The sequence below is a fragment of the Thermobia domestica genome, chromosome 11 (assembly GCF_964235325.1).
Source record: "Thermobia domestica chromosome 11, izTheDome1.hap1.1, whole genome shotgun sequence".
In the NCBI taxonomy this organism is placed as follows: domain Eukaryota; kingdom Metazoa; phylum Arthropoda; class Insecta; order Zygentoma; family Lepismatidae; genus Thermobia; species Thermobia domestica.
In genome coordinates, this window is record NC_137464.1 from 116687427 (window position 1) to 116714807 (window position 27381).

The 27381-nt window shown below is 35.7% G+C and overlaps 1 protein-coding gene across 4 annotated transcripts in view; it reads right to left on the reverse strand.

The window, feature by feature from the left end:
• Positions 1 to 27381, reverse strand: part of LOC145664381 (phenoloxidase-activating factor 3-like) — a 68985-nt gene that overhangs the window by 8697 nt on the left and 32907 nt on the right. For all 4 annotated transcript variants that reach the window (XM_081731042.1, XM_081731044.1, XM_081731040.1 and 1 more), the window contains exons 2-5: positions 22842 to 22907; positions 9062 to 9346; positions 5286 to 5388; positions 1631 to 1818 (exon numbers count right to left, since the gene is read on the reverse strand). In XM_081731042.1, the coding sequence (XP_081587168.1) occupies positions 1631 to 1818; positions 5286 to 5388; positions 9062 to 9346; positions 22842 to 22896 (631 nt within the window). In that variant the 5' untranslated portion in view covers positions 22897 to 22907. The remainder of the gene's footprint in view (positions 1 to 1630; positions 1819 to 5285; positions 5389 to 9061; positions 9347 to 22841; positions 22908 to 27381) is intronic.

Genomic DNA, 27381 nt, shown 5'->3' on the forward strand with positions numbered 1-27381 from the left:
TCTTATTTACGCTTTGTATAACTTTTTGTCAATTAATTTCACTGTTTAAGTATATTCAAATGAGAGCTACCTTTGATATCCCTCTGCATATATTAAAATTCCTATTTACCTAAATTCGTGTCTAATAATTCATGTTTGAGTAATTTGTTGGATAGTTTGTGAGATTACCTTTCATGTACGAAGTTAATGCCTATTAATTTAGATTACTCTATAGAATTGTACTATATACGTATTACTAGCATTGCTGAGCTGTCTAGAATATTATACAGTGAAACCTCCCTTAACGGACACCTCTCAATAACGGACACCTCTATACTACGGACAGATTTTTTTGTCCCGGCAAAAATATATGTTATCTTACAGAACAAAACCCTCCCTTTTACGGACACTCTCAGATACGGACGCGGACAGTCCTTCCCCCCCCCCCCCAAACGTTTGAATAACCTCTTCATAACGGACAATAATTATTCTCGTTTCTGCGATATATTTACAGTAGACAGAAAAGCCTTTTCCCCACAAGTGTGCCTATCATGAGTCTTGACTTGATGAACTATCAAACAGAGTAGCTTCAAGCTGAACTTGAATTTCTTCTTTTTTTCTGTCCGCAATAAACTGCTTTCTGATGGAAATCCTAGAAAATTTTCTATAAGCAATAACACTCATGCAGGGTTAGTCATAAGGTCAGGAATTCTATGCGAAAGATCTTTCCTTCCCTAACAAATTTAATCCTTCTCGTCTGGACCTTGCATCTTTACCGACAATTTCATAGATAACAAAACAAACATTGTTTGTTTTACAATAACATTTTCAACCAGCAATGCTACCTCTCTTACTTTTTTTGGAAAAGAAACATTTTTCTTTTACTCATGATACTGGAACAAGTCTGGGTTGGAGTTTTTCCGGCTTCCTCTTTCATTTTCTCTAAAAGAATATTCTTTGTGATTGGGCCTAGGTCAATAAATATGCACCCCCCAATAGCTTGCCTTTTCATCCATTCTGTCAACGAAGATACCGCGCCAGTACACAAACACACCCACACACTTGTTTCTTCTGCAATCGTACTGAGGATTTTTAGAGGACACTCGCTAATGAGTTTTATTACCATTGTAGAGGAAAAAACATGCCTTTTTCGTTAAACATTGCCCAGCAATAATAGGCTGATTTAATAGAAATGAATTTCCCCTTCATCCCTCCCAGTCAAATTGTACTAAATAAGACTATTTTCATATTGAATTTTACGTATTTAAGCCCATACATAATGTATTTACTGACATTACTGCATACAATTACCCTTATGAAAAATTAAATTTCTGTAACCTCTCTATAACGGACACCTCTCAGTAACGGACAAAACTTCATGTCCCATTGCTGTCCGCTATTGAGAGGTTTCACTGTACTATAAAAATGTAGGATCTGTCTGTCGTGGAATGGAATCCTGCTTATGGCATTGATGCTATACATTGTCTTATCAACATTCATTTCACATCGTCCCCTTCGGCTAAAGGGCAGAGTTATGGTGCGTTAAAGTCATAAATATAATACAATAAAATTGGACCATAAAACAGAATTTCCCATCTTGAAGAAACTTAATATGCATAATACTCACTGTGAATAGAAATTAAATATATACCTGTGTAGGTTGAAACGTTTCTTCGTAAACGAATAAGCGCAATATCATTTTTCAGAAAAGGAGAGTTGTAGCTTTTATGAGGGATAACTTCTTCTATTTCGTAGTCTTGAACAGGGTCACTACATGAACGGTTACCCAAGCAGTCTCTTTCACTCGATAGGTTGTATTCTCCAAGTCGCACACCAACTCTGAAAATAATAATAATTCATTTGTAACTTAAATAAGGTTTTCGAAGATTTTAGTTTTATCTTCATCTTCCAATTTAGCGGATTGCCAAACTATTATACTTAACATAAAATAAAATTTTTATTTAACCCTTTGGGGATCTTATGGTACATTTTGTACCATACGCGTTTTTCATGGTACATTGCGTTATTTCTCTTCTATTTGAGCTTTTTCGTCCGGTTTTTTTTTTTTTTTTTGTTTTTCAAGTCCAGAGACATTGTAGAAGACATTACGTATGGTTTCGGACCATCCTGCGTCCAGACATGGGAGGTGATGACGTCATAATCTTAAAATGTATTTTTTCCCTTTTTAAGCCTATGTTCATTATTTTTTGGCGGGCTTATTTTTGAACGTAGAAGATTGAAATTTTGCACAAACATTCAGTCCACCGAGTAGTATTTACCAGATTTTTTGTTCCGATGTCAGTGCTAAACCAGGGGGGGAACCAGAGGGGCAAAGGGGTAAGAAAAGGGATATTTTTACCCCAAAAATCCCGTTTGTCGTCATTTTCCCGCCTCACATACATCATAGGACCACGTGAGTCATACCGTCTGAAAGACCGTTCCATTCTGAAGAGAATGACGGTTGAATTATTATTCTAGGGTAATTAGGGATGTCTCAGGGATTTTTTGAAAAATATACTTCTAAATAGGGAAAAATGGGGCATTGTCGGTATATATATTTTTTTGGCGGGCTTATTTTTGAACGTAGAAGATTGAAATTTTGCACAAACATTCAGTCCACCGAGTAGTATTTACCAGAGTTTTTGTTCCGATGTCAGTGCTAAAACAGGGGGGGAACCAGAGGGGCAAAGGGTTAAAAAAGGGATATTTTTACCCCGAAAATCCCGTTTTTCGTCATTTTCCCGCCTCACATACACGATAGGACCACGTGAGTCATACCGTCTGAAAGGCCGTTCCATTCTGAAGAGAACGACGGTCGAATTATTATTCTAGGGTAATTAGGGCCGTCTCAGTGAATTTTTATCCAAATATACTTCTGTATAGGGTAAAAGTGGGGCATGGTAGGGAATTTTTTTCTGGCGGGCCTATTTTTCCACGTAGAAGATTGAAATTTTGCACAAACATTCAGTCCACCAAGTAGTATTTACCAGAAGTTTTTTTCCGATTTCTGCGTAAAAACAGGGGGGGTCCAGAGGGGCAAAAGTTGAAAAAAGGGAAATTTTGCCCCCCCAAAATCTCTTTTTCCAGGAATTTCCCGCCTTAGATACATGATGGAGATATATGAATGGTACCGCCTGAAAGACAGTTTTATTTTGAAGAGAATGATGGCGGATTATAGTCCTAGGGTAATTAGGGATGTCTCAGGATTTTTTTTCCCTGAGATCATAGTGTTTTATGGTGATTTGGGGCATTGTGGGAATTTTCGATAAAAATTCTCCCGCCCTTACTATTCAAGATAGAAACTTGAAATTTGGCACACACATTCAGTATACCAAGTACTATTTATCAGATTTTTTTTAGATGGCTACGATCACACAGGGGGGGTCCAGGGAGGGCCAAAGTTCGAGAAAAAAATTTTTCCCTCCAAAATTTTTACTTGACAATTTTTTCCCGCTTCTGGTATATGGTATGAGCATGCAAGTGATACCATTTGAAAGCCAGCTCTATTCTGAAGAGAATGAGGTATGAACCATGATCCTAGGATAAATAGTGACGATGCAGTGGCTGCTTGACTGAAAGTCTCAAAAATAGCCCAAAAAGCCAAGATCTCCAAAGGGTTAAAAAAGGAAGTTATACGGGAATCAATTTGATACAACAGTCAATGCTTGTTACCTATCCATTTTCTTTGAATAATTATTTATGAACCCCAACTGACGTAAGTTGAGAATATATAGTGTAATTTCATTTATTATCTATGTTGTTATATTTCGGCGGCACGGACTTAACCAGCTGTGGGCTTTAGTGGACAGTGTCCCATCCAAAATTAGGCTGACTCACCTATTGACAACTTTAATAAAGTTAAAATCTGATATCATGTTATAAGAAAATTCCACTGCACTGTGACTATATTAATATGCTCACATCATGCTCATATTTTGCATCCAATATCATGCATAGTGGCGTAATTGATCTTTATTAGTCAAGATGAGGCTGATGTTTCAATCTAGTACTTTCTTCTGCGACATCCTTCACACTCGTTTCCCTAAAGTATAATCTTACCAATCAATGACACCGCTAGGTTTCTCCAAAACGGGACACGAAACAAGACACAAGAGCAACAGCGAAAATTTTGATTTATACGTATAAATGATACTTCATGTGAAACGACAACTCCTTATGCATAGTCCATTTTATTAACTACCTTAATAAAAACTTATATCATTCTTTATTTTGTAGTCGAAATCACCGACAGATATAAAGAACTATGTACATATTACTCCCTTCACTATAACTCATACAGTTAACTTAGCAGTAAGTTTTCTTATTAAAAATTTTAGTATAGTTTTCTCATCGTCAGACAAAGTTAGCCAGTAGTTCCTTTCTTGTTAATTGCAGTTCAATGTATTCAGGGGATTGTAGCACATAAGAGGAGATGAAAACAGGAGTTTTGCAACCTATCCTACTGGAGCAATATCTAAAGTAGTTCATTCATTATTCTTATCGTAATTTAGTTTAATAATCATAGTTCCATCCCTTCGCAAGTTCTAATTGATGTTTATGTCCAGCAGTTCAGTTTAATGTTGTCTATACATCAAAACACATTCATGAATTTATTGTAGCTTAACTTCTCTTTTCAGCAACAAATCTGAATCAGACGTGGATTTCACAGTTTAATGTAGGATGCAAACCACATGAGCTCACAGCAGAATAGATTCCAGTTCTCTTGCGCACAGGCGAGGATGATTACCGTTTACTGCAATGAATCACTTAAACTAGAATGAAAATAAAACCTAGTAGGTCTATTTTCGATCTCAAGCATTCATATTTAATTTGATAGAATCATACTTGTACAATTAAAATTTTAATTTTAAGAAATTTCTGATTTAGGAAGAGGTTTTGTAGAAAAAGGTGATAAAGTTTATCTAATAAAAAAGTACTATATTATTATATATTATGGTACTAATATCAAGAACGCTTAAACTCTTCTCTGTATCTTTACTTTCTTATTCGCCTCTTCTACGTGCCTCTTCTTTCGTCTTGTTGGCCTCAGAAAGCTTCCTAACATACATGACTCCTCGAATTGCTACCCGTTCAGCATGATCGGAAATGTTTTCCAAGAAACCACAGCTCGCATACACACCTTTGTTCCCATACTGTTTGGCAGATAATACTAACTGCTTTCAATGAGTCCAACAGGTCATGTTATGTCACTGTGTTGACGTACGGTACAGCGTTCTTGATGTTAGTAAAATTGTAAATCATATATTGTCTTAAAAAGAAGATAAACGAATTGTTATGGTACTTACAATGTCACATTTGTAGCATTTAAACAGTGGGCTGCTGTCAAAATGTATCTGTTATTAATAAGTGTTCCACCACATAAATACGATATGCTGCGAGTAGTCTGATCTGTAATTAATTTTTCGTATTAGTTTATTTACCAAACTTGAAAGATATAAGTAAAACGAAAACAAATAATTGAACCTATGGAATTAGGTATACCATAGAAACAATTTCAGTGAGTCTCTATTGTTGTTAGTATAAATACCATTATTAGATATTTTATGTTACATCGCAGGTAAAGAGCTGTATATAAAAAAAGTAAGCTGTATATAAGAATTAATACATAAGGGAACTTACCTCCATTAGCATGTAGCTATAAAGATTGAATTTTTAATGATATTACTTCGATCAAGATCCACCAAGACTGATTCTGTGTTTAATAATTTTTGTAGAATATTTATAAGGATTTGAATGATACGTTTAAATGATCTTATACACATTAATGTTTCGAGAAATTTCCTAATGATCGGAATTCATTCAATTCAGTTACTGCGAAATAATTCTCACAAACTATCTGAATATATTTAATTCACGTTTGTCTCAAAAACTTATATTTTGTCAAAAATATTAATCTTAATGTCTTCGTCCGCAACCTGGTTAGTTTCGTAAACATAAACCTACATAATGGTTATATGATTGAGTTTGTCTATTTACCATTGTCTTCATGGAATTAGTAAGAACTGTAGAAGTGTGTTGTATGCAGAGGCGGCTCTTAAAGGAAGTCACATAGGTCTGAATTTAAAATTTATTGCTGTAACCTAAAGAAAGAAAGCTTCATACAGCTTCAGAAAGCTGTATATGAGAATTAGCACATAAGAGAACTTACCTCCCTTAGCTTATAGCCATCAACGTTTAATTCTTACTGATATTACTTCCATCAAGAGCTGCGACTGGTTCTGTTTTTAATATTTCTTTAGAATATTTATTTTATACAATTTTAACATTTTTAATTTTACAATATACAACTGAATCCAAAGAATTGATGCAAATAAAAATACAATTAACTAGAAGATAACGATTTATAACATTGAATTATAGCTATCCTAATTATAAAAGAAAAACATGCTAGTTTGTACGTAACGCTAATCTGAAATGTTACGAGTACATAACCTTGAGTATGAGATTTGTAATGTTGTGATGGAAAGACAAGGGCCATAATGAAAATACCTACAATAAACAACAATCACCTCAGTACGTCACATTAATTCCTAATAGTAAACACATGTCGCTAAGTGCCTGCCTGACGCTAATAGATATCTCTATCTGCGGGATTGATTTGTACTTGAATAATTGAATAAAAATATGGTATTGAGTTTTGGATGATTGACAAAAAACTCAAATAAATTTATTAAATCTGAACAATACAGCTTTTAATTAAGCGCGATGTTAGCCTCTGGTATACAGAGGGCGGAAGGCTTTTGCATTGGTTTATGTCCATGGTGCAGTTCCTGAAATCATGATGTTTCACCAACCAGTAGAAGGTGGAAACTGCAGTGACTGACTTCTTTGCCTCTAAGGACAAGACCTGATATAGACGTGGAATCATGGCCGTGGCAGGAAGATGACTGCAGACAGTCCAAGACGAAGAGATATAGTTTAAGCGTTTGCCTGCTTTCATTGAACTGTAATAAATACAGGTATATTGGGTACCAGAATATTGTATGACATGTAAGTTATCTTTGTAACGTCCGAAAATAATTTTGCTATTACGTGAAATGAAAAAGTGGTATTAATCATTTTCGATCAGCAACATAGAAATTAAATGATCTTGAATGCTAATTACTAGAAAATAGCCATTCATGCTTAGTTAATATTTAAGAATGATTCCTTACTTTCTTAATAAGATTTTATAAGGCTGTATTGTAGGATTCTGAAACATATTATCTATATTATCCTTAAACCGCTTATAATTAGGCCTCATACATAGTTTTCAAGATATGTTGAAATACAAGGTCTGTATGATAAGTAATGAGACTCGCCGCGCCGCGGCGCGCGTGTCGCTGGAGCGGGTTTGTCGGTGATGGAGGATGTAGGGGGGGTCCGAGCAAAGCAACGCACCGCGCGTCAGTTGGCTCCGAGCCTTAGTGGAGCGCGGACAAGCCTTGGACAAAGCCCTTGTGAACATTCTTGTCACGGCGGAAAATCAACAAACATGGAGGGTTCCATCGAACAGCGTTATGCGATCAAATTTTGCGTTCGCCTGCGGAAAACGGCTACTCAGACGCTTTCTCTCATCACGGAGGCCTACAAAGAGGAAGCCCTATCCAAAGCCCAGGTGTTTCGTTGGCACAGTGCGTTCCGGAACGGCCGGGAAAGCGTTGAGGATCTGGACGAGAGGCTGGACGCCCGACAACAGTGACTACGGACGAAACTGTGGCAAAAGTGAGGGATCTCCTGAACTCAGACCGTCGATTATCGTTGAGATTGATTGCTGATGAACTCGATATGAACCACACAACAGTGCACAAGATTGTGACGAACAATTGGGAATGAGAAAAATCTGTGCGAAACTGGTGCCGCTGACGAACAAAAGCAACGACGTGTTGATTGTTGTCAGGAACTGTTGAACCTCATGAACAGTGTGACCCTAACTTTGAAGATGACGTCATAACAGGTGACGAGTCGTGGGTGTTCCAGTACGACCCTGAAACGAAACGTCAAAGCGCGGAGTGGCACACTCCTGCGTCCCCGCGCCCCAAGAAGGCCAGAATGTGGAAGTCAAAGGTGAAAACAATGTTGATTGTTTTTTTTGACAATGTGGGGGTGGTCCACAAGGAGTTTGTACCCCAAGGACAAGCCGTCAACGCCGCCTTCTACAAACAAGTCCTTGAGAGACTGCACAGGAGCGTCAAGCGGAAAAGACCGGCGATCGCTAGCCGGTGGAAGTTGCATCACGACAATGCCCCTGCCCACACCGCCTTCTTAGTGACCTCCTTTTTGACCCGGATTGGGGTGGAAGTCCTTCCACAACCACCCTACAGCCCAGATGTGAGCCCGGCCGACTTCTTCCTCTTCCCGAAGCTGAAGCCACGCTTGAAAGGAACCCGTTTTGCAGACGTCACAGCCATCCAAGCAGCCGTGACCACATTTCTAAAGGACATGCCGGCTGCTGACTTCCAGGGGGCGTTTGCAGCGTGGAAACATCGATTGCAGAAGTGCATCGACGCAAGAGGAGAGTACTTCGAAAGCTTTTAAGTCCCTGTACAGATCAGATCAATAAAACAATGTTTCCAGACCTGGTCTCATTACTTATCATACAAACCCTGTATAGTTCCCTACCAACCACTTTCCATCACCGGTAAATATACGCGTAAAGTGAGATACTAAATATCGACTTTAATATTGAGTATTGCTGTTAAGTTGTTACATTTTCGAAGGAAGTGTAGATATTCAACTTAAATAAATTATGCTTTATACTTTCTGGAAATTTACCAAATTATCTTCTGATGGAAATTCATACTGTATTCACTCTTTGTATATTTATCGTGGGAAGTTCGTATATTTTTCACTACCTAAAGTGGCTTTGTTTCTATATCTTAAGAGTTATTTCTTTTTAACCATAGTGACATAATTTAGCTGCTTTCGTGCATATCGATTTTGCATTCCTGCAATTACCCTTTAGAATTATTAGAACAACTTTGCTTTACGGTATTCAAGCCTATATGAAATCATTTGTCTCGTTCATCTAGCTATAGATATATGACAAATACACTACAGTTATCTTAATGTATTATTTTACCTTGAAATGCTAACAAAGCCATCCATGGAAATTGTCCAAGATCAGCATCCTTCCCACTAGTTATTCTGTCTCCATTTGCAATTACTCCACATGTTTCCTGAGGTAGAAGTCGGAGGTTAGGGTGCAGTGGACAACAGACTTTCAAAATCAACCTTTGAAACCCACACGCAAAGAGAATAGTATCATTGGAAAGGCCTCCATGTCTTTTCAGTAAGGATTTACATTCGTTTATCACTGTACAGCTTTCGTGTTGTCTACAAAATTCTTTGGCTGCAATCTGTATTTCTGTAAAATAAAAACTTAACAGTTACATAGCCTATACAGAACAATTGAAGAAATTTGATGTTATTCAACAATCAGAAAATGATTCAGTCCATATTCCGAACATATTATAATACTCTAACAAATATGTACAAGTACAGTCATGTTCAGAATCTTTGAAAATGTATAGGGGAGAGGGGGGTACATTTGAACAAGGGGTACCTTTGAACATTTAAAATAACAGGCTAGAAATAATAGCATATCTGGTGGTTTCAAAATTTTTAGTTTGGCAAAACTGCGTTGCGTGACGGTCAACTGTTATCTGTCATTTTAGTGTAACTGTTGATGAACAGCAGTACTTTGTTATATTTGTGGGGTGGAAAGTTGGAATTTTTGTGAAGTTTTGTAAGATTTTTGACAGAAGCCTGTGTTTTGATATTATCTGCCATTCATTGCAGAAGCAAGTACATTAATTTACTTAAATAGTTTGTACTATCTGGGTATTACCAAATTCCGCTTGTTCATGCCGGTTGGGGCAGTTTTGAACAAAAATTAGGGGGCACATTTGAACATTGTTCTACCTCTACTTTTCTGAAACTTATAAGTACCACCAACATGTTTGTGTTCTCAGACAAGGAAGACAAATGTTCAGTGCCAACTGCTGATATTGTGTGTAGATTTTCTAATCCCACAACTCCTGGAGAGACAAAGCGTACTGCAAAAATTCTGACATTTCATGTTGATTTGCAGAATTTATGCTAGAATAAATTTTCTGTCCAGTACCCGGTTACTGGTGAAAAAATGTAATTTCTTAGATCTCTTAGATTGCTAGTAGTAATAGGTTTTCCATTAAGCCTATCAGGTATGTCGAGCAAAATTAAAAAGTGAATCATAATCATATTTTCACAGATATGCTACGATGATCGTATTCTTTTAAATTTTTCTTCTGATCACACCTACGCCTATAGATATGTTGTCCACATATCCTTTTGTGTGTGTGTGTGTAACGTATAACGTACAGCATATATGCAGGCCCGTATTTAGGTAACTACTATTCTGTGCTCGAACACAGGACGTCACAATTTAGGGGGCGGCAAAATTTTGGATTTTTTTTTTAAAAAAAGATTCACAATAAAGCTATATTTAATACTATCACACTCAGAGTTTCGCGCAAGAGCGAGAAAATGTTTAATTCGTTCTAATTACAGTAGTTATTAATTAGCTAGCTTATCTGATTATTTTTAAAAAAAGTCATTCTCTCCTACTCCCACCCCAAGGGGTGAGGATGAACTTGAACATCATGAAAACTGATACCCTTAAACTCAGCGACCTCGAAAACATTGAATTCAACACTAATATCTGTCGTTTTCGATTACTTTTAAAATCTCGCCCGCCTCACTCGGGAGTTGAGTATGACCTTGAAGTTGAATTGGATTAAAACTGTCATTATTCATCTGTGAACCCAAAAACTATGAATTCAACTCAATTCAGATGTGTTTCCGAAGGGGAGACAAATTATTTAGAGCACAGAGGCGCACAATATACAAATACGGGCCTGCATATATGTTTCAGCAATTATTACTATTATTATTATTTCCTTGCCATACGCGATTGGTTAATTCTTGTGCCTTAAACCTTTAATGGTGCTTTGTTACATTAGCCTTGTTGTTCGTAAACGAATTCATCCTGAAAATAACGATTATTCTAGTAAAATAATGGTTTGTTCAAAACTGCCCCACGTATGTTCAAATCTACCCCATGCTTGTTTAAATCTACCCCCAAGGGGGTACATTTGAACGACACCCCCTACGCCCTTGCACAGAATGACAAGATCAAACAAAGTATTCTATTTTATGGCAAATATAATGTATATTATATTTAATTTTTGCTATAGTTCTAGGAGGAAATTTACTGTGTGTTTGGAAGCAAAAACGAATATTCGAAAACAGATGTTCAAATGTACCCCCCTCTCCCCTAATTCTTTTAACATGTCTTTATTTACCCCGCACGATATAAAGGCATGTTGATATACAAGGGAAACATGAAGAGGATATACGAAAGAAAAATCTTGTGTCCGAAACATCGTCATCCAATATACTACGTGCACAAAACCTTGCGAACCAAAATCTCAACTGATCAAAACCTCGTGGGTTCAAAGTTCGCTAGGACAGAACCTTACATAAAAGATTATGTAATCCAAAATATTCCAAAAATATATAGAAATGAATGACATAATAAGCTTAATTGCTTCCGCGCTATGCAAAACCTCGTTGTTCTTGGTTTCATTTATAATGGCTTTTAATGGAATAATTGCAAAACATTACAGAAAATGAGGATAATAGACGTTAATAAGGATTTGGTTATTTAAAATTATTAAATTGGCAAACCTATTTCGAAATCGTAAATATATGTAGTAATAAAGACCGCATTACAGTAAAATCCGCAAAAATTTAATGAGTTTTTGGGATATTATTATTATTAATAATAATAAGAAGAAGAAGAAGAAGAAGGAGGAGGAGGAGGAGGAGGAGGAGGAAGTGGAGGAGCATAAACAAATTAACGCGTTCAAAATAAATTAATACATCAAAAAATCGTAAAATAAATTCAAATCAAAGGAAATTTTACCCATCACATATTTGTATTTTAGTCAAATTATGAACATGTACTACGAAGACTTTTTTCGAAGGAAATGTATAGTATGTTAATCTATGCAGGGAAGCAACTGCTAAGTTTTCTTTTTTCTCTTTGTAAAGATTAATAAAATCGCTTGTGTTGTATGGCTAGTCCATTATTTACAATTATTATTTTCTGTGCGTATGTTGGAAATGATCTTCGCCATTTTTAGAAAGCAATTATGTGTTATTTTCTAATATATGATTTATACATACAGCAATATGTTTAACCGTCTACATCGAAGAAATCGTTATGGCCAAATTTAGTTCTGGAGTAGTTATGTCCTATTCGAGATTTCGTCCCACGGGGTTTTGTATCCAAACTATAAAGAAGAAGTATGCTGTAATCCTGTTAGGGATAAAGATATAGAGCTTCTGGGAAACAGATTGATGTTAAATTTCTTTGAACATAATTGTGCAGTCACCGGCAAAATTGTATGCATACGACCTACATGTTCTTTTGTTAGTAACTTCCGAACAAATTGCCATAAAATAACTTAATATTTATGAGCTTTCTGACCGCGTGTTACTTTCATTATTATTTTCAAGTAAATGTGCATATTATAATATATTGCTGGAATAACCAATAGGGTAGGCATATCTAAAAAAAAATGCCATTTTAACTTAGCACCAGTATCTTATATCGTCATACGATTTTACAAGATCTATCGATCGTTGTAAGAATCATCAGCGACGAAGTCTTCATTTCTGAGATATCGAGTTGATGAGAAAGCGAATTTTAAGGCGAAAACACATTTGCCGTATCACGAAAAATAGTAAGTCGAGTAAAGTGAAGTAAAGTATTGAAATTTGAGATACGCCTATTGGCTATTCCAGCGACTATAAGTGAAACTAACTTGATGGAACTTTCACTGCATTAAATTAAAAACGTACCCTATGTAGATAACATTATTTAAGTAGTTTTTAAGTAGTAGTAGATTTTAAGTAGTTTTATACGTATTTTAAGTAGTTTTATATCTGGAGAATATCATAGTTGGTTATCAGAAATGCGAATAACATAAACCATATATCTATATCAGTTTTAGTACTTTACTTTGCACATCCAAAACCAAATATGTAAAATCCATTAAGCACGATGAAATTCCAAGCCGAAAGCATTAAGTTCAAATAAGTACACTGTATTTTTCGACTTTAAAAATCCATTTAACAAATTTGATTTCAGCCTGTTGCGGAATTTGAAGATTTCACCATTAGATTGAGCGTTCAACATTTAGTTATGATACGAACATTAACATTTTGATTAATATTTTCACAACACTCATTTTCTTCAACTTTAAGGAAGGTCACCATGCATGAAACTTATTTTCTCACCACATTTCCAATACAAATTTTTGAGCAGAGGAGGCATTTTTTCATGCTTCATTTTATTATTTTTCTGAAAATATCAATCACAAGAATATATATCGTAGACGGTCGATTTCATCATAACCACATTTGGAGTGATAGTAGACCTTCACGAGCTTAGTAAGCATATAAAAACATTTTAACAAATAAACAATATTAACCGACTTCCACGAAAGCCCTAAAAATTAGAAAATACTAAAAGTGCTAAAAGCTGAAAATAATAATAATAAAGAACTTAAAAGCAGAAAAAAACTCACTAATGTTAACTAAAAAATTTGGAAGTTCGTGGCAAACCAATCACATTATTTCGTGCAAAACTGATACATTAGGCATTGATTTGTTTGGATTGGCACAAACTTTTAAATTTTTTTAGTTAATGGTAATTAATTACTTTCTGTTCTTAAATGTTGTTTTACTATTTTTTGCTTTCAGTACTTATGTTATTTCTAATTTTTAGGGATTTTGTTGAAGCCGGTTAATATATATATATATATATATATATATATATATATATATATATATATATATATATATATATATATATATATATATATATATATATTTCAACTTTCTAGTGAGTTTTTTCCTCTTAAGTTCTTTAATTTTTTTCCCAATTTTTCCTTACTCCAGTGGTTTAGTTAGATATCTAAACTAAAGACAGGACGCTAACTTCTTATAAAATTGGTCGGCCTACGAAACATGCGCGAAGAAATATATTTTCTTTAAAAATTCGGTCTATGTGTTACGGAATCATACGTAAACATACAGTGTAGCGACAATTACGGCCTGCGACATTGGTTATGAACAAGTAAAGTTCATTATTCTAGTTATTTTAGTCTGAAAACTTTACTGACAATTGCGACCAATTTTCGTAGTTTTCGACCAAAACGAAATTTTACTAATCATTACTCTATGATATCACTAAAAGTTTAGCTGACGGGCTAAAGTAGACTGAGTTTCCAAGTCGGATTGTTGAGTCATCGATGACAGAAGGTCATTCTTTACTCTTGCAAGTGCACTAAACGATCTTTCAGACAATGGTAAAGTACAAAAAATACGAAGAGCAATAATAACATTCGAAAAAATGTTGTCAAATTTTTGGTCAAGAAATGTATTAAGCAGCTGAAATGGTGTCAGAGCAGCACTGAAGTTGGCAGATTGAATCGCTGGTAGACGAATCATTTCGTTAATGATATCATCTAATACATCATCGCTGTATAGTTCTAACCACGTTCTTTCTTTTCCCTCAAGTTCATCATTGCTCAACATTGGATACTTACATAACAAATCGAATTTCGTGCTTAGATCATATATTGGTCTTATAGCGGCATTTAAGGTTGAATGTAACACAATCCAGAATTAAAAAAATGACTGAAAATTTCTTTGAGGCTGTTTCTTTCTTGTTCTTCAACACTTGTCTGCTAAACGTTTCCTGATTATGCGCTTTTCTGGAAAATCTAAAGCCGTTCCTAGATTATAAGTTTACATTCTTCCAAAATGTTTTCCTATTTATTGCGTAGTAGTATTAGATCTTCTATCAAACTTGTAGTATTGTCAACTTCGACATCCAAAGTAATTTCTCTTGCTTGCAAGACAACGCTTATGTGGTTGATGACTGTCAATATTTTAAACCAAATTGATTGTATAAATATACACTCAAACGTGTTTAGGTAACTTTATATCATACAGAGTTTCAGCACTCAGTTTGAGCTCTTTCAGATCCATGATACATTCTTTTACCTTCGGAAGAATAGTTGCAAATGGCTTCACGCATGCTACGCTTGCAGACCAATGTGTATCTGACATGCTTTGAACAGAGCATCCAATTCCTTTCTTAATTAAATCCCATCTCTGAAGACTAGAACTGAATATATTATGCAACTTTTGTAGTACCAAAAATTTAATAGCTTCAGGACAACTTTCAGCTGCCTCAACACCACAAAGATTTAAAGTATGGCACGCACAAGGAGAAATAAGGTTAGAGGATTTTTATCTGACTATCCGACTTTGCGCACCCTTGTACTGTTCATTCATATTACTTCCATTGTCATCTCTGTAGTTACTAAGCGGAATGTTATTCTTTTCTAGGGTAGAGCTTCGTAGCTAAGCGGTTAGCGTACGCGCCTTTGGCGTGGAAGACTCGGGTTCGATTCCCGACGGGAGCTCATGTGATTCGGATTCCACGTTAAACTGTAGGTCCACGTCTCATATGGTCTTGCTGCTCAAAAGGGACGCTAAACTGAAAATCAAATCAAATCAATAAAATATTTTCTAGGGTAACACAAATAAGATCTGCTATTGCATTTCCACTTTTCTGGTGACAATCATCAAAGGCTATATTTCTGTTTCTGTTATTCATCAATCACTAAACTCAGAAACCGTAAAATGAAAACTGTCTGTTCAACATATGCGGAATCAGGGGTTGGATCAACAATTATAGAGTAATATTTGGCAGCTTGTCTCTCATCCAGCCTTGGTTAGGAAAGCTCTGGGCCTCAGTCACGGCGCTTAAAATATGCAGTAGCCGGCCCGGATCCGGGTTGAATTTAAGAACTTCTAAAACCACAATGGTTAAGTATTTTAACTATATTAAACAATAGCCACATTCTTCAAAACATGTAACTTTATATGTTCCGAAGGAATAACATAAAAGAATAATCTGTACATGAAAATGCTTATTTTTTATATACCTCCTTATAATTTTGGAATGATTCAACCAGTGTTCCTGTAATTAAAGCCAGTCCGTCGCTCAGTCTAGTACAGTGCGTAAAGTTTTCACTTATCACCTTGACCTTGGTTTATTATTTAAAAGTTACGAAGCTAACCGTTTTCATTTCATGCGCTCAGTGTTTGTGTTTCGTGAGCGGAATTTCTGTTTGTGCTACTGCTCCAGCTTCCTTTTCAGAAGGAAAATATTTTCTTTTGATACAGGAAGTGATGTAAAGGATACTTTTCTCTTTTTGTGCACACACATAGCAAAAAAATCAAGAACTAATAAACAATCTAACAATAAATAAATAAATGAACATTATACGATATCGAGGTAAACATATTTTTTAAAAAAATACGGGAAATATTTATAGCAATTTTCTCTTTAACATAAGGGTTATAACACTTTCTGCATTCGCCGAATCCCTAAGCAGTCCGGGCCCCTGGGGAAGAGCCTCGGCTCCCCCACCCTCTCGTCGGGTCTGCGTGAACGTACCCACAATATATATATAAACGGGACAAATTGAGAACCACCTCCTTTTTTGAAGTCGGTTAATAAAATATTATAGTGTGTAGACCTTTGGTTTCCAAGCTATTGGACATTAAAGTAGGAATACTCGATCGAAAAAGTGTAACAGCTTTCTTGAATGAATCTAAACCGCAAAAATGGTCAATAAGTCAGGAACCAATGACCTGCACAAGAAAGTATTTCTTTCTACTGAGCTCAAAGTCTACTATCATTTCAAATGTTGTCAAATGGGTACCTTTGGCTCCCGAGTTATTGGCCATCAAAGTTAGGGCTTTTATTTAGTCCAATTTACGAAGAAAGAAAAAAATTCTACGAAATGAAATTATTTTTTTTAGTTTAACATCCCACGCCCTCAAGGCTAAAGAAGATCGATAATTAATAAAATTAGTCGCTCCGCGTAGCTCGAGCGGTCCTGGTTCGATTCTTCGTGGGGACACTCGGTCAAAAAAGTGTAACAGCTTTTTCAGATCAGCCATTCTGAGTGAAGTTTCTTCTGGGTTTTTCTTATTCACATCAGACAAATTGCGAATTTATACCTAACATACAGGTCCCAGGCCTCTTCCTTCCTTGCCCTTCTCCAGATAGTGTGATCATCGATGAACGTCATTCATTTATTTATTTATTTCATTTTCCGCCGTAAAAACTTTGCGTTCATGGCTTTCTCAAGATATACATTCCTACAATTATATGCGACGAGCTTAAGGCCATAGATGTCGGTAATGCCCAGAAATATATATAAATAAATAATAGATTAATAAAACTAAATGACAGTGAAATCAAGATTTCCTGCTCCCCTACCGGGAATCGAATCCTTAATCACACCTGCTAAAGGCACATGTACTAGTCACTAGCACAGGAGAGAGGGCGAACTAATTGCTATTTAGAGGCCAAAGAAGGAGCTCATCCGACCTTCATAAAATTTGACCTGATTTTAGAACTCGATTAATTTTGCACATATACGAGACATTATGGTGTGTGTGCATATCTTTTGTTCTCTAGTGGCCATCAGAGTTGGGATTTGAACTTATTTTTAAAAGTAAGTCCAATTTTTTTTTAAATTTGAGACAAAGGGCCTTATGCAGAGTCGTTTTGACGTATGATTAGCATCATACTAAAGGCCTGACTACTGCAGGAAACATATGTTAGTCGAACTCTTTAGTAAGGTACTAATCAAGCGTCAGAACGACTCTGCATAAGGCCCGAAAGCTCGAAAACTAAACTTCTACACACAGTAATATTTCACACACCTACTGTGTTCACCATTCCAAATTTGCTCAAGTGAAACCCTTTGCTGCCCGAGTTATAGGCCATTGAATTTTGTTTAAGTAAATACAAGTTATATTATATATATATATATATATATATATATATATATATATATATATATATATATATATATATATATACACCGTAAGACGGGGTTACTTACCAAATGGATACCCAGTCCCAGCAGTTTGGATACCCAATACACTCCACTACTGCAAAAGGTGAAGTGTGCTGTCAACATCAATGACGAACAAGTCCTTGATATGACTCTCCGAAGAATTCCTGTCCGTGTGAAATCACAAGGACAGCTGAAAGCATATTTCGCATTTGAATTAGTCCCTTATCCATTATCCCTTTTGAATGACGTGGGAATGTGTAAGACACGCAAATCAGCTATGTATAATTTGTTCATTCCAGTCAGCGCTACTGATATAAACAATACAGATTACGTCGTCGATCGAGGATTCTTCTTACACCAAGTTGCGTGGCACACTAAGGAGCAGTTTTATCTATCATTGACAAGAAAGTGAACTACGTTAAGAGTTACTATAGGCCCAATGCTACCATTGTATTTGATGGCTATCCTTAAGATCCAACATAGACAAGCATCAAATCAGCAGAATGAATGCTAAGAGCTCTTAACTCGTCTCAGCTTCAGTTGTGTTTGATAATACTATGACAGTGATGATGCTACAAGAACTGTTCTTGTCAAACAACCACATAAAAAGCGTTTTTTGAGCTCCTTCGTGGCTAAGCGGTTAGCGTACGCGCATTTGGCGTAGGAGATCCGGGTTCGATTCTTGGCTGGAGCTCATGTGGTTCGTTTTCCACGTTAATCAGTAGGTCCCGTCTCACATAGCCTCGCTACTGAAAGGGACATTAAAATCAACTCAACACATAAAAAAAACATTTGATATCAATGCTTACTGATAAATTGACAGGTCAACGTTTTTATGTCAAGCAGGCCGTTGAAGACGCAGATTCCTCGATTGTCAGCACCGCAACTGATCTCGCTAAACGGGGCGGAAGTGTTTTCATTGTGGAGGAGAACATCGATCGATTGGTTCTTCTGGCTTATTGAAGGCTAGAAAAGGACACCAAGATACTTTGATGTATAGTCCTAGTAAAAGCTGTCTAAGAAGCAAAGGAGAATTTTGTATTCTTGAATACCTTCGGTGGATGTGACACCACGTCCGTATATTTCAAATAGGGGAAACAAAATTGAGAAAAACACCAACCTACAGAGAACAGTAGCAGCATTCATGGACTCTGACCCCTCATCAGATCATGTTGCTGAGGCAGGAGACAAGTTTGCTGTGACATTGTGTACTAGTAGCATTACCGAATTATTGAATGAGACACGCCTTGAACTCTTCTAGAGAGTATTTTCAAAACATTACTTCAAATTGGCATGTTTGCCTCCAACGAGGCAGCTGCTTGCTAGTATTCCCTGGGGATTTATTTCCAGCTGCAAGTTTGAAAAATAACAACTTCCTCAACACGCAGCAGTGTGATTGGAAGGCCATCAAACACAGTGTCCTTCCAAATACCATACATCAACCAGCAACACCACAAGAATTACTAAACAAGGCTTCATGTACTTGTGAAAAAGGTTGTTGGATACCTAACTCTTGCCACAAACCAGAGGTCAATTGCTCGATGTGCAGAAGACACATATGCACCAATTTCCCCATCTCCAGACGAAAATCTCCAAGTTGACGTTAATTTTGATCCAGACATCGAAACGACAGAACATGAAACTTTCGAAAAGGAAAGCCCCTGTTCATCTTATTGCGAATGAAGAAGAAAATAGTAAATTCGTTGTATTGATTATTCATGTATTGCATTCTTTGATTTTCTGTATTTTTATGTTGAAAAATTTGTATTGAGGACCGTTTATATGATTCTTTGTATCAACTTTGGCGTATCCATTGCAAAATTTGAATTTATTTTTGTTTTAAAATAAAACTTAGTGACGCTAAACTATCTTTTTTATTTTTTATTTTAAAAAAAACATTATTACATTTCTACAATCACTAGCTTCACTTTCATGAAAAGTAAACATTTGCAGAACCATTATGCCTGCTGCAATTATTATTTTATATATATTTTTTTAAATTACGTTTTTTCAACTATCAATTAAACAAAACGTGTGCAGATATGCAACATTAATAACATGCAGAATAATGTTTTATGAAGTAAACATTAACTATGAGAAGGAGTAGATTGACATGATCGGTTTCCGAAGTCAAAGAAGCGAAAGTAAGACAAATGTATTATTACTATTTTTTTAAATCTCCAAATTCTATATTTTCCCATTATTAAGTGACGATTTTGACCATATTTTGCTGTTGCTACAATTTCAAAATTTAGGTACTCATTCGATGCAGCAGTTAATATTCTACAACTTTGAGCATAGCAGCTTGTGACCAGAAATGCTTGTTTTCGAATTATTTTCGTAAACCTGAAACAAAAAGCAGAAATGTGCCTTCTTGACTATAGCGTATGAAGCACCACTGAGAAAATGCTGCAAACTCAATTTTTTACTCTTATTTGCACGTCTCAAGTGAATTAAAAACACTTCTGGCGTTACCCTAAATTTTTGAAGACATGGCCTTTTTCTGGACTAATTTGACTGGCTTATATTAGTATAATATTGATTAATATACTGTATATGTAGGCCTATGTAAAAATCAGGGGGTAATTGTCTACGTCTCCTAAATGACACTTCTGCATCCAATACTGCATCGACTTGTTGTTACACTCTTCCTGCAGCCCTTCATGATACTGACGTGCATTTTTGACATGAGTCGTGGATTTCTATCCAATAATCCACGACAAGTTTCGTACACATACTTAAGGACACCTCACACAACATGGGTCATTTCAACAATGCATGGTACCACAATTACTCGTTTTACCGACTAGTTTTGGCACTTAAAAACCTCGACAATGGTTTGCTTTATCAATTTTCAGACTCACTTCACGCACAATCATGTGTATATTCGCCTTCCGATCAGGGGGTCATTTGGAAAGGCAGGAAGCAAATGCCTCTCCCCTGAATTTGAGTATAGGTGCTTTTTTAATCAACTGTATACTAATAAAAAAAACTTGGAACTCTCTTCTCGATGGACAATACCTCCCCACAGCAAAATCTGAAATAACACTACACTTCCGGCCAGGTAAGATTTCCTGGGGAGGGAGAATTCCTTACTTAATATATTTTGCTGTAAAATTTCTCCGTTAATACTTTTTTGGAATAATATAAATTATTGAGGGCTAAACAAAGTTACACTTTTGTCAAAAATTCGCAAAATAATTATAGTAATTATATGTAACTAGCAAACCCGCACGTCCTGCGCAAGCGCAGGACACTATTGTTGTCTGAATGATTGCATATGACACAAAATTAAAAATATTTATGGCTAGCAAAGTAGTTTTAATAACACGTTAATAATATCGTTAATCAAGAATTTCTCGATAATTACTCGAATTTAAGACGTTCGAACCTAAGACGCACCCCGATTTCGCTGGGTTAAATTAAGGAAAAATAGTAATATGTTCCGTTTTTACTATTAGTAAAGTGCTCTTTGATATTGGTCATTCTTTGTGATTTTTATATATCCCTTTCCCCTCCCCATGTTGCGGGGCACGGCATGATAAAAATTATCCAGGCCCGAATGTCATGTATGTTGAAAACTTGATCGAAATCGGTCAGATGGTTCAAGAGTTATTAAGTTATATATATATCCTTTCCCCTTCTCCTACCCTAAGTCCTACTGTCAAAGGGATATGATAAAAACTACTCCAGGTCCGAACCTCATCTATGTTGATAATTTGATTAAGATCGGTTCGGTAGTTTAAGCGTGATGAAGTCACAGAGACAGTCACTTTTATTTTTATTTTTTTTAACATATATGTCCCCCTTCCCCTCCCCTACATTGTGCTGTCAAAGCAAAATGACGAAAACATCCCAGGTCTGAACCTTATCTATGTTGAAAGTTTGATCGAGATCAGTAGGGTGGTTCAAGATCAAGAGTTAATAAGTTTTATTCATTTTCATATATTTACCCTCCTCCCTTCCTCTAACCTAAGTTCTACCATCAAAAGGAAATAATAGAAAACTTCCCAGGTTCGAACTTAATCTATGTTGAAAATTTGATTGTGTTCGATCGGGTGGTTCAAGAGTTATTAACTCACGAACATGGTCACTTTTATTTTTATATTTATTGATTTTTGTATATCTGCCGATTCCCTACGTTATTGCGTGAAAGTGAAATGGTAAAATCCATACCAGACACGAACGTTATCTATCTTGAAAATTTGATCGAGATTGGTCGTTTGGTTCTAGAATTATTAAGTTTTATATATTTTCTTATAATTCCCCTCCCCCCACCCCTAAGTTCTACCGTCAAAATGAATAGCTAAAAACACTCCCAGGCTCGAACTTCATCTATCTTGAAAATTTGATCGACTTCGATTGGGTGGTTCAAGAGATTAAGTCACAAACATAGTCACTTTCAATTTGGATCTGAAGTGTTTTTTTTTTTTTTTTTTTTTTTTTTTTTAGACACCGCTATTAATATATAGATTAGCATATATTTTATATGTAATTAACGGATGATCTAGTGATTAGCAGTGTCCCTAATCTTATGTCGTTTAATAATTATAGATGTTCAAATGTGTGAACTCTCTACGTCGAAGCATTCAAGCGCGAGGATTATATATTTGCATATTACACATCTCCCCTCTTCCACATACATTTCAACTGTTACGATTTCGCACCCTGCTTTCGCCACTATTGTCAGTAGTTTATTTACAACCCACGTATATGTGAGGATCTACACCCAAAGGTAATAATTGTTCACTTAACACAACATTCAAACTTACACTTAAAGAGGAGAGAGGAGATCAAACGGTATAGAATAAAGGAAAAGAAAACTAGATTTTCTTTGTATGAGAAGAAATGAACATTTACCTGGAATAAACAATACTACGAAGATGGCCACGAGTGATGTATGGTAAATCGTCATGGTTTTTTAACCTGAAAGAATAGATATGATTACGTAAGCAACATACAAGTAAACACTTCCACGTTTCCTTATAAAAACAATACATCTTTATATTATACGTATATTCAAGAGAGTGTCCTTCGGTGACAGGAAAATAGTATGCTCTGTAGAATTTAAATACAAAACAAAATTATTTTTTGAAGGAAATTATTATATATAAAAGAAACAAACAGTGTTGTGTTTCGACTCGTGGTCTTCTTTACATAAAGAGAAATCTTCACAGTACGAAATTAAATTTGTGATTTCATCTATTCAAAACAAACTAAACACCAGTGGCGGATCTAGAGGGTAAAAGCTAGGGAGAACAGCCAGAACTTAGTCTATGATAGATTTATCATGAGTTTACAAACTTTCAAGAACATATAGCCTAAATAGTAGCTTAAATTATATTTGTAATTTAAAAAACTGGGGAGGTGGCTGGGTCCTGCTTCCCCAGGCTAGATCCGCTACTGCTAAAGTGCCCTAGTGTTTCAGCTCACAAAGGAATATGACCAGCCAGAGTTATTGAAAGAGTATTATTTTGTTATACACAGCAGCAGCGATTTTCAACTTCAGTAAAAAAATATGGAAAGATGTTGGAAATCGAAAAAGTAGAAATAAATCCTGCTTGATTTGAAAGCTTCTTTTTGTGACATTCACTACTAAATTTCACAATTTTTAAGAATGAATTCCACAAATATTGAGGCTTATGTTGGTAACATCTTGTAGTAGGGCTTTTTTTTTATATAGGGTTTCCTTAAGATCGAGTTCTTTACCTAATAACCTTCAAATAAACTAGGATAATTTGTATGCAGTTTCAGGCAAATTCAAGAGAAAGTGCTGCGATTTAAGACGTTAAACACTTTACTCTCATTTCTCAATTCATTCATAATTACTGGTAGAAAGAAGTACCAATATCACGTCCACACCACGTCAAGGAATTTGGTTTGTGTGGCGTGTGTCTTCTCAATTAATATTGAAACTAGGGTATCCGGTCAAAACAGCGCAAGGACAAATGAAGCATGGACAAAAACAGCGCATGCAAATACCGCGTGGACAAAAGCAGCGCATGAACAAAAACCGCGCAAGGACAAACAGCGCATGCAAATACCGCTTGAACAAAAACAGCGCATGAACAAAAACCGCGCAAGGACAAAAACTGCGAATGCAAATACCGCGTGAGCAAAACAGCCCATGGACAAAAACGATAGATGAACATTTTGAACTAGGCTCGCTCGCGCTCGAGCTCGCTTTTTCAACTGGGCTCGCGCTCACTCGGCCTCGCGATCACTTACCTCAATTGGGCTCGCGCTTCCGACCGCTTCCCTCAACTCTTCTCGCAATCACTGGCGCTCGCGGTCACTTGGGCTTGCACTCACACAAACGGGTCAAGATATGAATTAGGTTGAGAACCACTGCCACAGACTGTTTACAATTTTTATAGACATCCTTAGAAAAGATGAGTCACGAATAATTACAACTTTGACAACCCAAATGTCTTTACTGAATTTCAGGTTGCATAATTGACAGGCACTCTTCACAGTTAAATAGATATAGAGATAAAAACAGCGCATGGACAAAAACCGCGCAAGGACAATATCAACGCATGCAAATACCGTGTGGACAAAAACAGAGCGTGAATAAAATCCGCGCAAGGACAAAAACAGAGCGTGAATAAAAACCGCGCAAGGACAAAAACAGCGTATTCAAATACCGTGTGAGCGAAAACAGCCTATTTACAAAAAAAAAAAAAAAAAAAAAAAAAATGAACTAGGCTCTCTTGCTTTCTAGATCACTTCTTTCAATTGGGCTTGCGCTCAGTTACTTCAATTGGGCTCGCGCTTCCATCGACTGTTCTCGCAATCATTCACCGCTCGCGGTCACTTGGGCTCGCACTCACCTCTTTTAACTGGGCTCGTGGTCACTCAAGCTTGCACTCACACAAGTAGGTCAAGATAGGAATTAGGTTGAGAATCAATTTTGTTTTATTTATTTTATTTTTTAAAGAAAGAAGAAAATGTATGTATTGGATGTATCCAATATATTAAAGAATATACATAAAAATACATAAACATACCAAATTATAAAAAATAACAATATAGAAAATATTAATTCAATAAAATAAAAGTATAAGAATAAATTAACTGCTACTGAAATTAGCAACTCAAATTTCCTACTTATAAGTGCTATTACTTCTCCAAAGGAAGACGGACTTCCTAGATTCCCTTTATTAACAGAGTTTAACGTACCCGGTATTTATAGATGACAGGACTTTGGACATTCAGAAGTCATGTCTAACTTCCTGTGTCGGGCAGATTAATTCAATGCACTTATTTCTATTACGAAATTTTTGTATTTCTTATGCAAAGAATACAGAAAAGAAAATGCTTGTGTGTGAGCCTGATTCTCATGTTTTATTTATTTGTTTTCTTACCGTAACATATGAGGTTTATAATTCTTAGTTTTAGCTAACAATAGATTTTAAATACTTTGTGATTCTTTTAACCACTGTAAAATTAGCCTTTTATATGCTTTGAAATTACTTTCCTCTTTGATTCGGAGTGGGAGTTCGTTACAGATCTTCGGAGTTCTGTAATATGTTTGGTATTGAGTTATAGATTTGCTCGTTGCTTTAATTTCAAAATTATTGTTTGTCACATTTCTGGTTATATGCATACTTCTGTTTTATTACGTTGCATTACGTTCTGTTGTCATATTTCTGTTTTATTACGTCCCATTTGTTATTATCCTTTTTAATATATATTAATATCTTCTGCAAATATAATTTTGAAAGTGTTAACACTGAAAATTGGTCATAGAGTCTATCTAGTCTACTTTCAAGACCCTTTATGGATCAAGAGATTCAATATATTTCAGGCAAAAATTTTCTTTTAGGCCTTAGATCTCGAGAACTATATATAGTGTAGCCAAACCAAAAATAACAATTGATGAAAACAATTGAAGTAGGTACTATGCTCCATAATTCATTTAAAACCAGACGAGCCGTTTTCTGTGATACGATCACAAACAGCAAAGAATTTGAACTCCATTGTAGCGAAAAATATACAGGAATTGCCCACTTCCTTCCTTAAGACCATGTCCAATACCTCGGAAGCGATAGAACTTCCCTATATAATAACATGTCATATTTTATTTCCAAAGTGTAATGAAAACTATTTTATACATTTTTGAAATGTATCCAGATGTTCTCTTTTCTTTTCAATATCAATAATGTATGTTTGCTTTTTTTTACTGGGGTAATATCTGAATACCGTAGCAAAAAATTAATTTTCTTCCATTTGGAAACCCTTTGAAACATGACTTCCATTTGACATCATGTAGCTAGACACGCTTATTTGGTTCTCTTTCTCCTTCAAAGACACGCGCATGTGCTTCTGATTGTCGCCGGACACAAAGAAAACGATGAAATGCAGATTGACTGCTAATAAGCCCAAAGTCTGTTCCCTCTTTCTTTATTGAAAGTAAATATTTTATCGATGCTATGTAGATATCTCCGTTAAGAAAGCCATGTTTATAATTGGAGGCATATTGCAACTAACGACATTCGTAAATTCAGATTTTTTTCTTATGCTATTTACAAGTGAAGTAAGTGCTATGAATTGGTGTAGTTTCACAGTTCGTTCTTGTACTCGTAAGATAAGCATGGTTGCCTATCCTGGGAGCCGGGGCACCTGAAGTTTGATTGGGGAAAATAGTTGTATTAAAATCTTCATTGATATGTTATTAGATGATATCTTAGAAACCTGGATGGACTTCCCAAAAAGTTTACAGAAAATCGGGTCCACTGGAGTGAGATGGTCTCATTTATGACAATGAAATCGAACAAGGACATAGTAGAATTTTTTCTTTATTTTCAAGCGACGACAAGATAGAAGATCGTTAGGGAAAACAAATCGAATTCGAGATTTCAACGAATATACACGTCTGATGGCCCCTACAAGTAATTTTGAATTGTATGATTTAATAAAAAAAGAGGAAAAAAGAACATAAAACATCAAAAGTGAAAGAAGAATGAATCGTAAACTCGTCTGTTTGTTATTTGTCCCATCAGTTGAAAAAAGTTTACATATCAAACAGATCAAATACCATTCTCTTGTGACGGTTAATCAACTTCAAATTAGAAGCCTGGGGGACGTGGATATCGGCACCAATACAGCTTTCTCCTGATTACCTATGTATTTTCTATTTATTCCGTTCGGTTTGTGATTGCTCCAGTTTACAATAAGGCCATTTCGTTCATGTAGCGACTAATTCTCATTTGAGAGGTTGATAATATTTCTAAGCTAAAAAGAACAAATCTAGTTTGAGACAACAGGAAATTGGTTCTTTAAATAAATTTAGAAAGGATAACTAACTGAACCAGTTACCCTATATTTGTTTTGAAATTATAAGAGTTACAAACTTCATAGAAGAAATATCAATAAACTTCTCTTCGTTCAAAAGGTG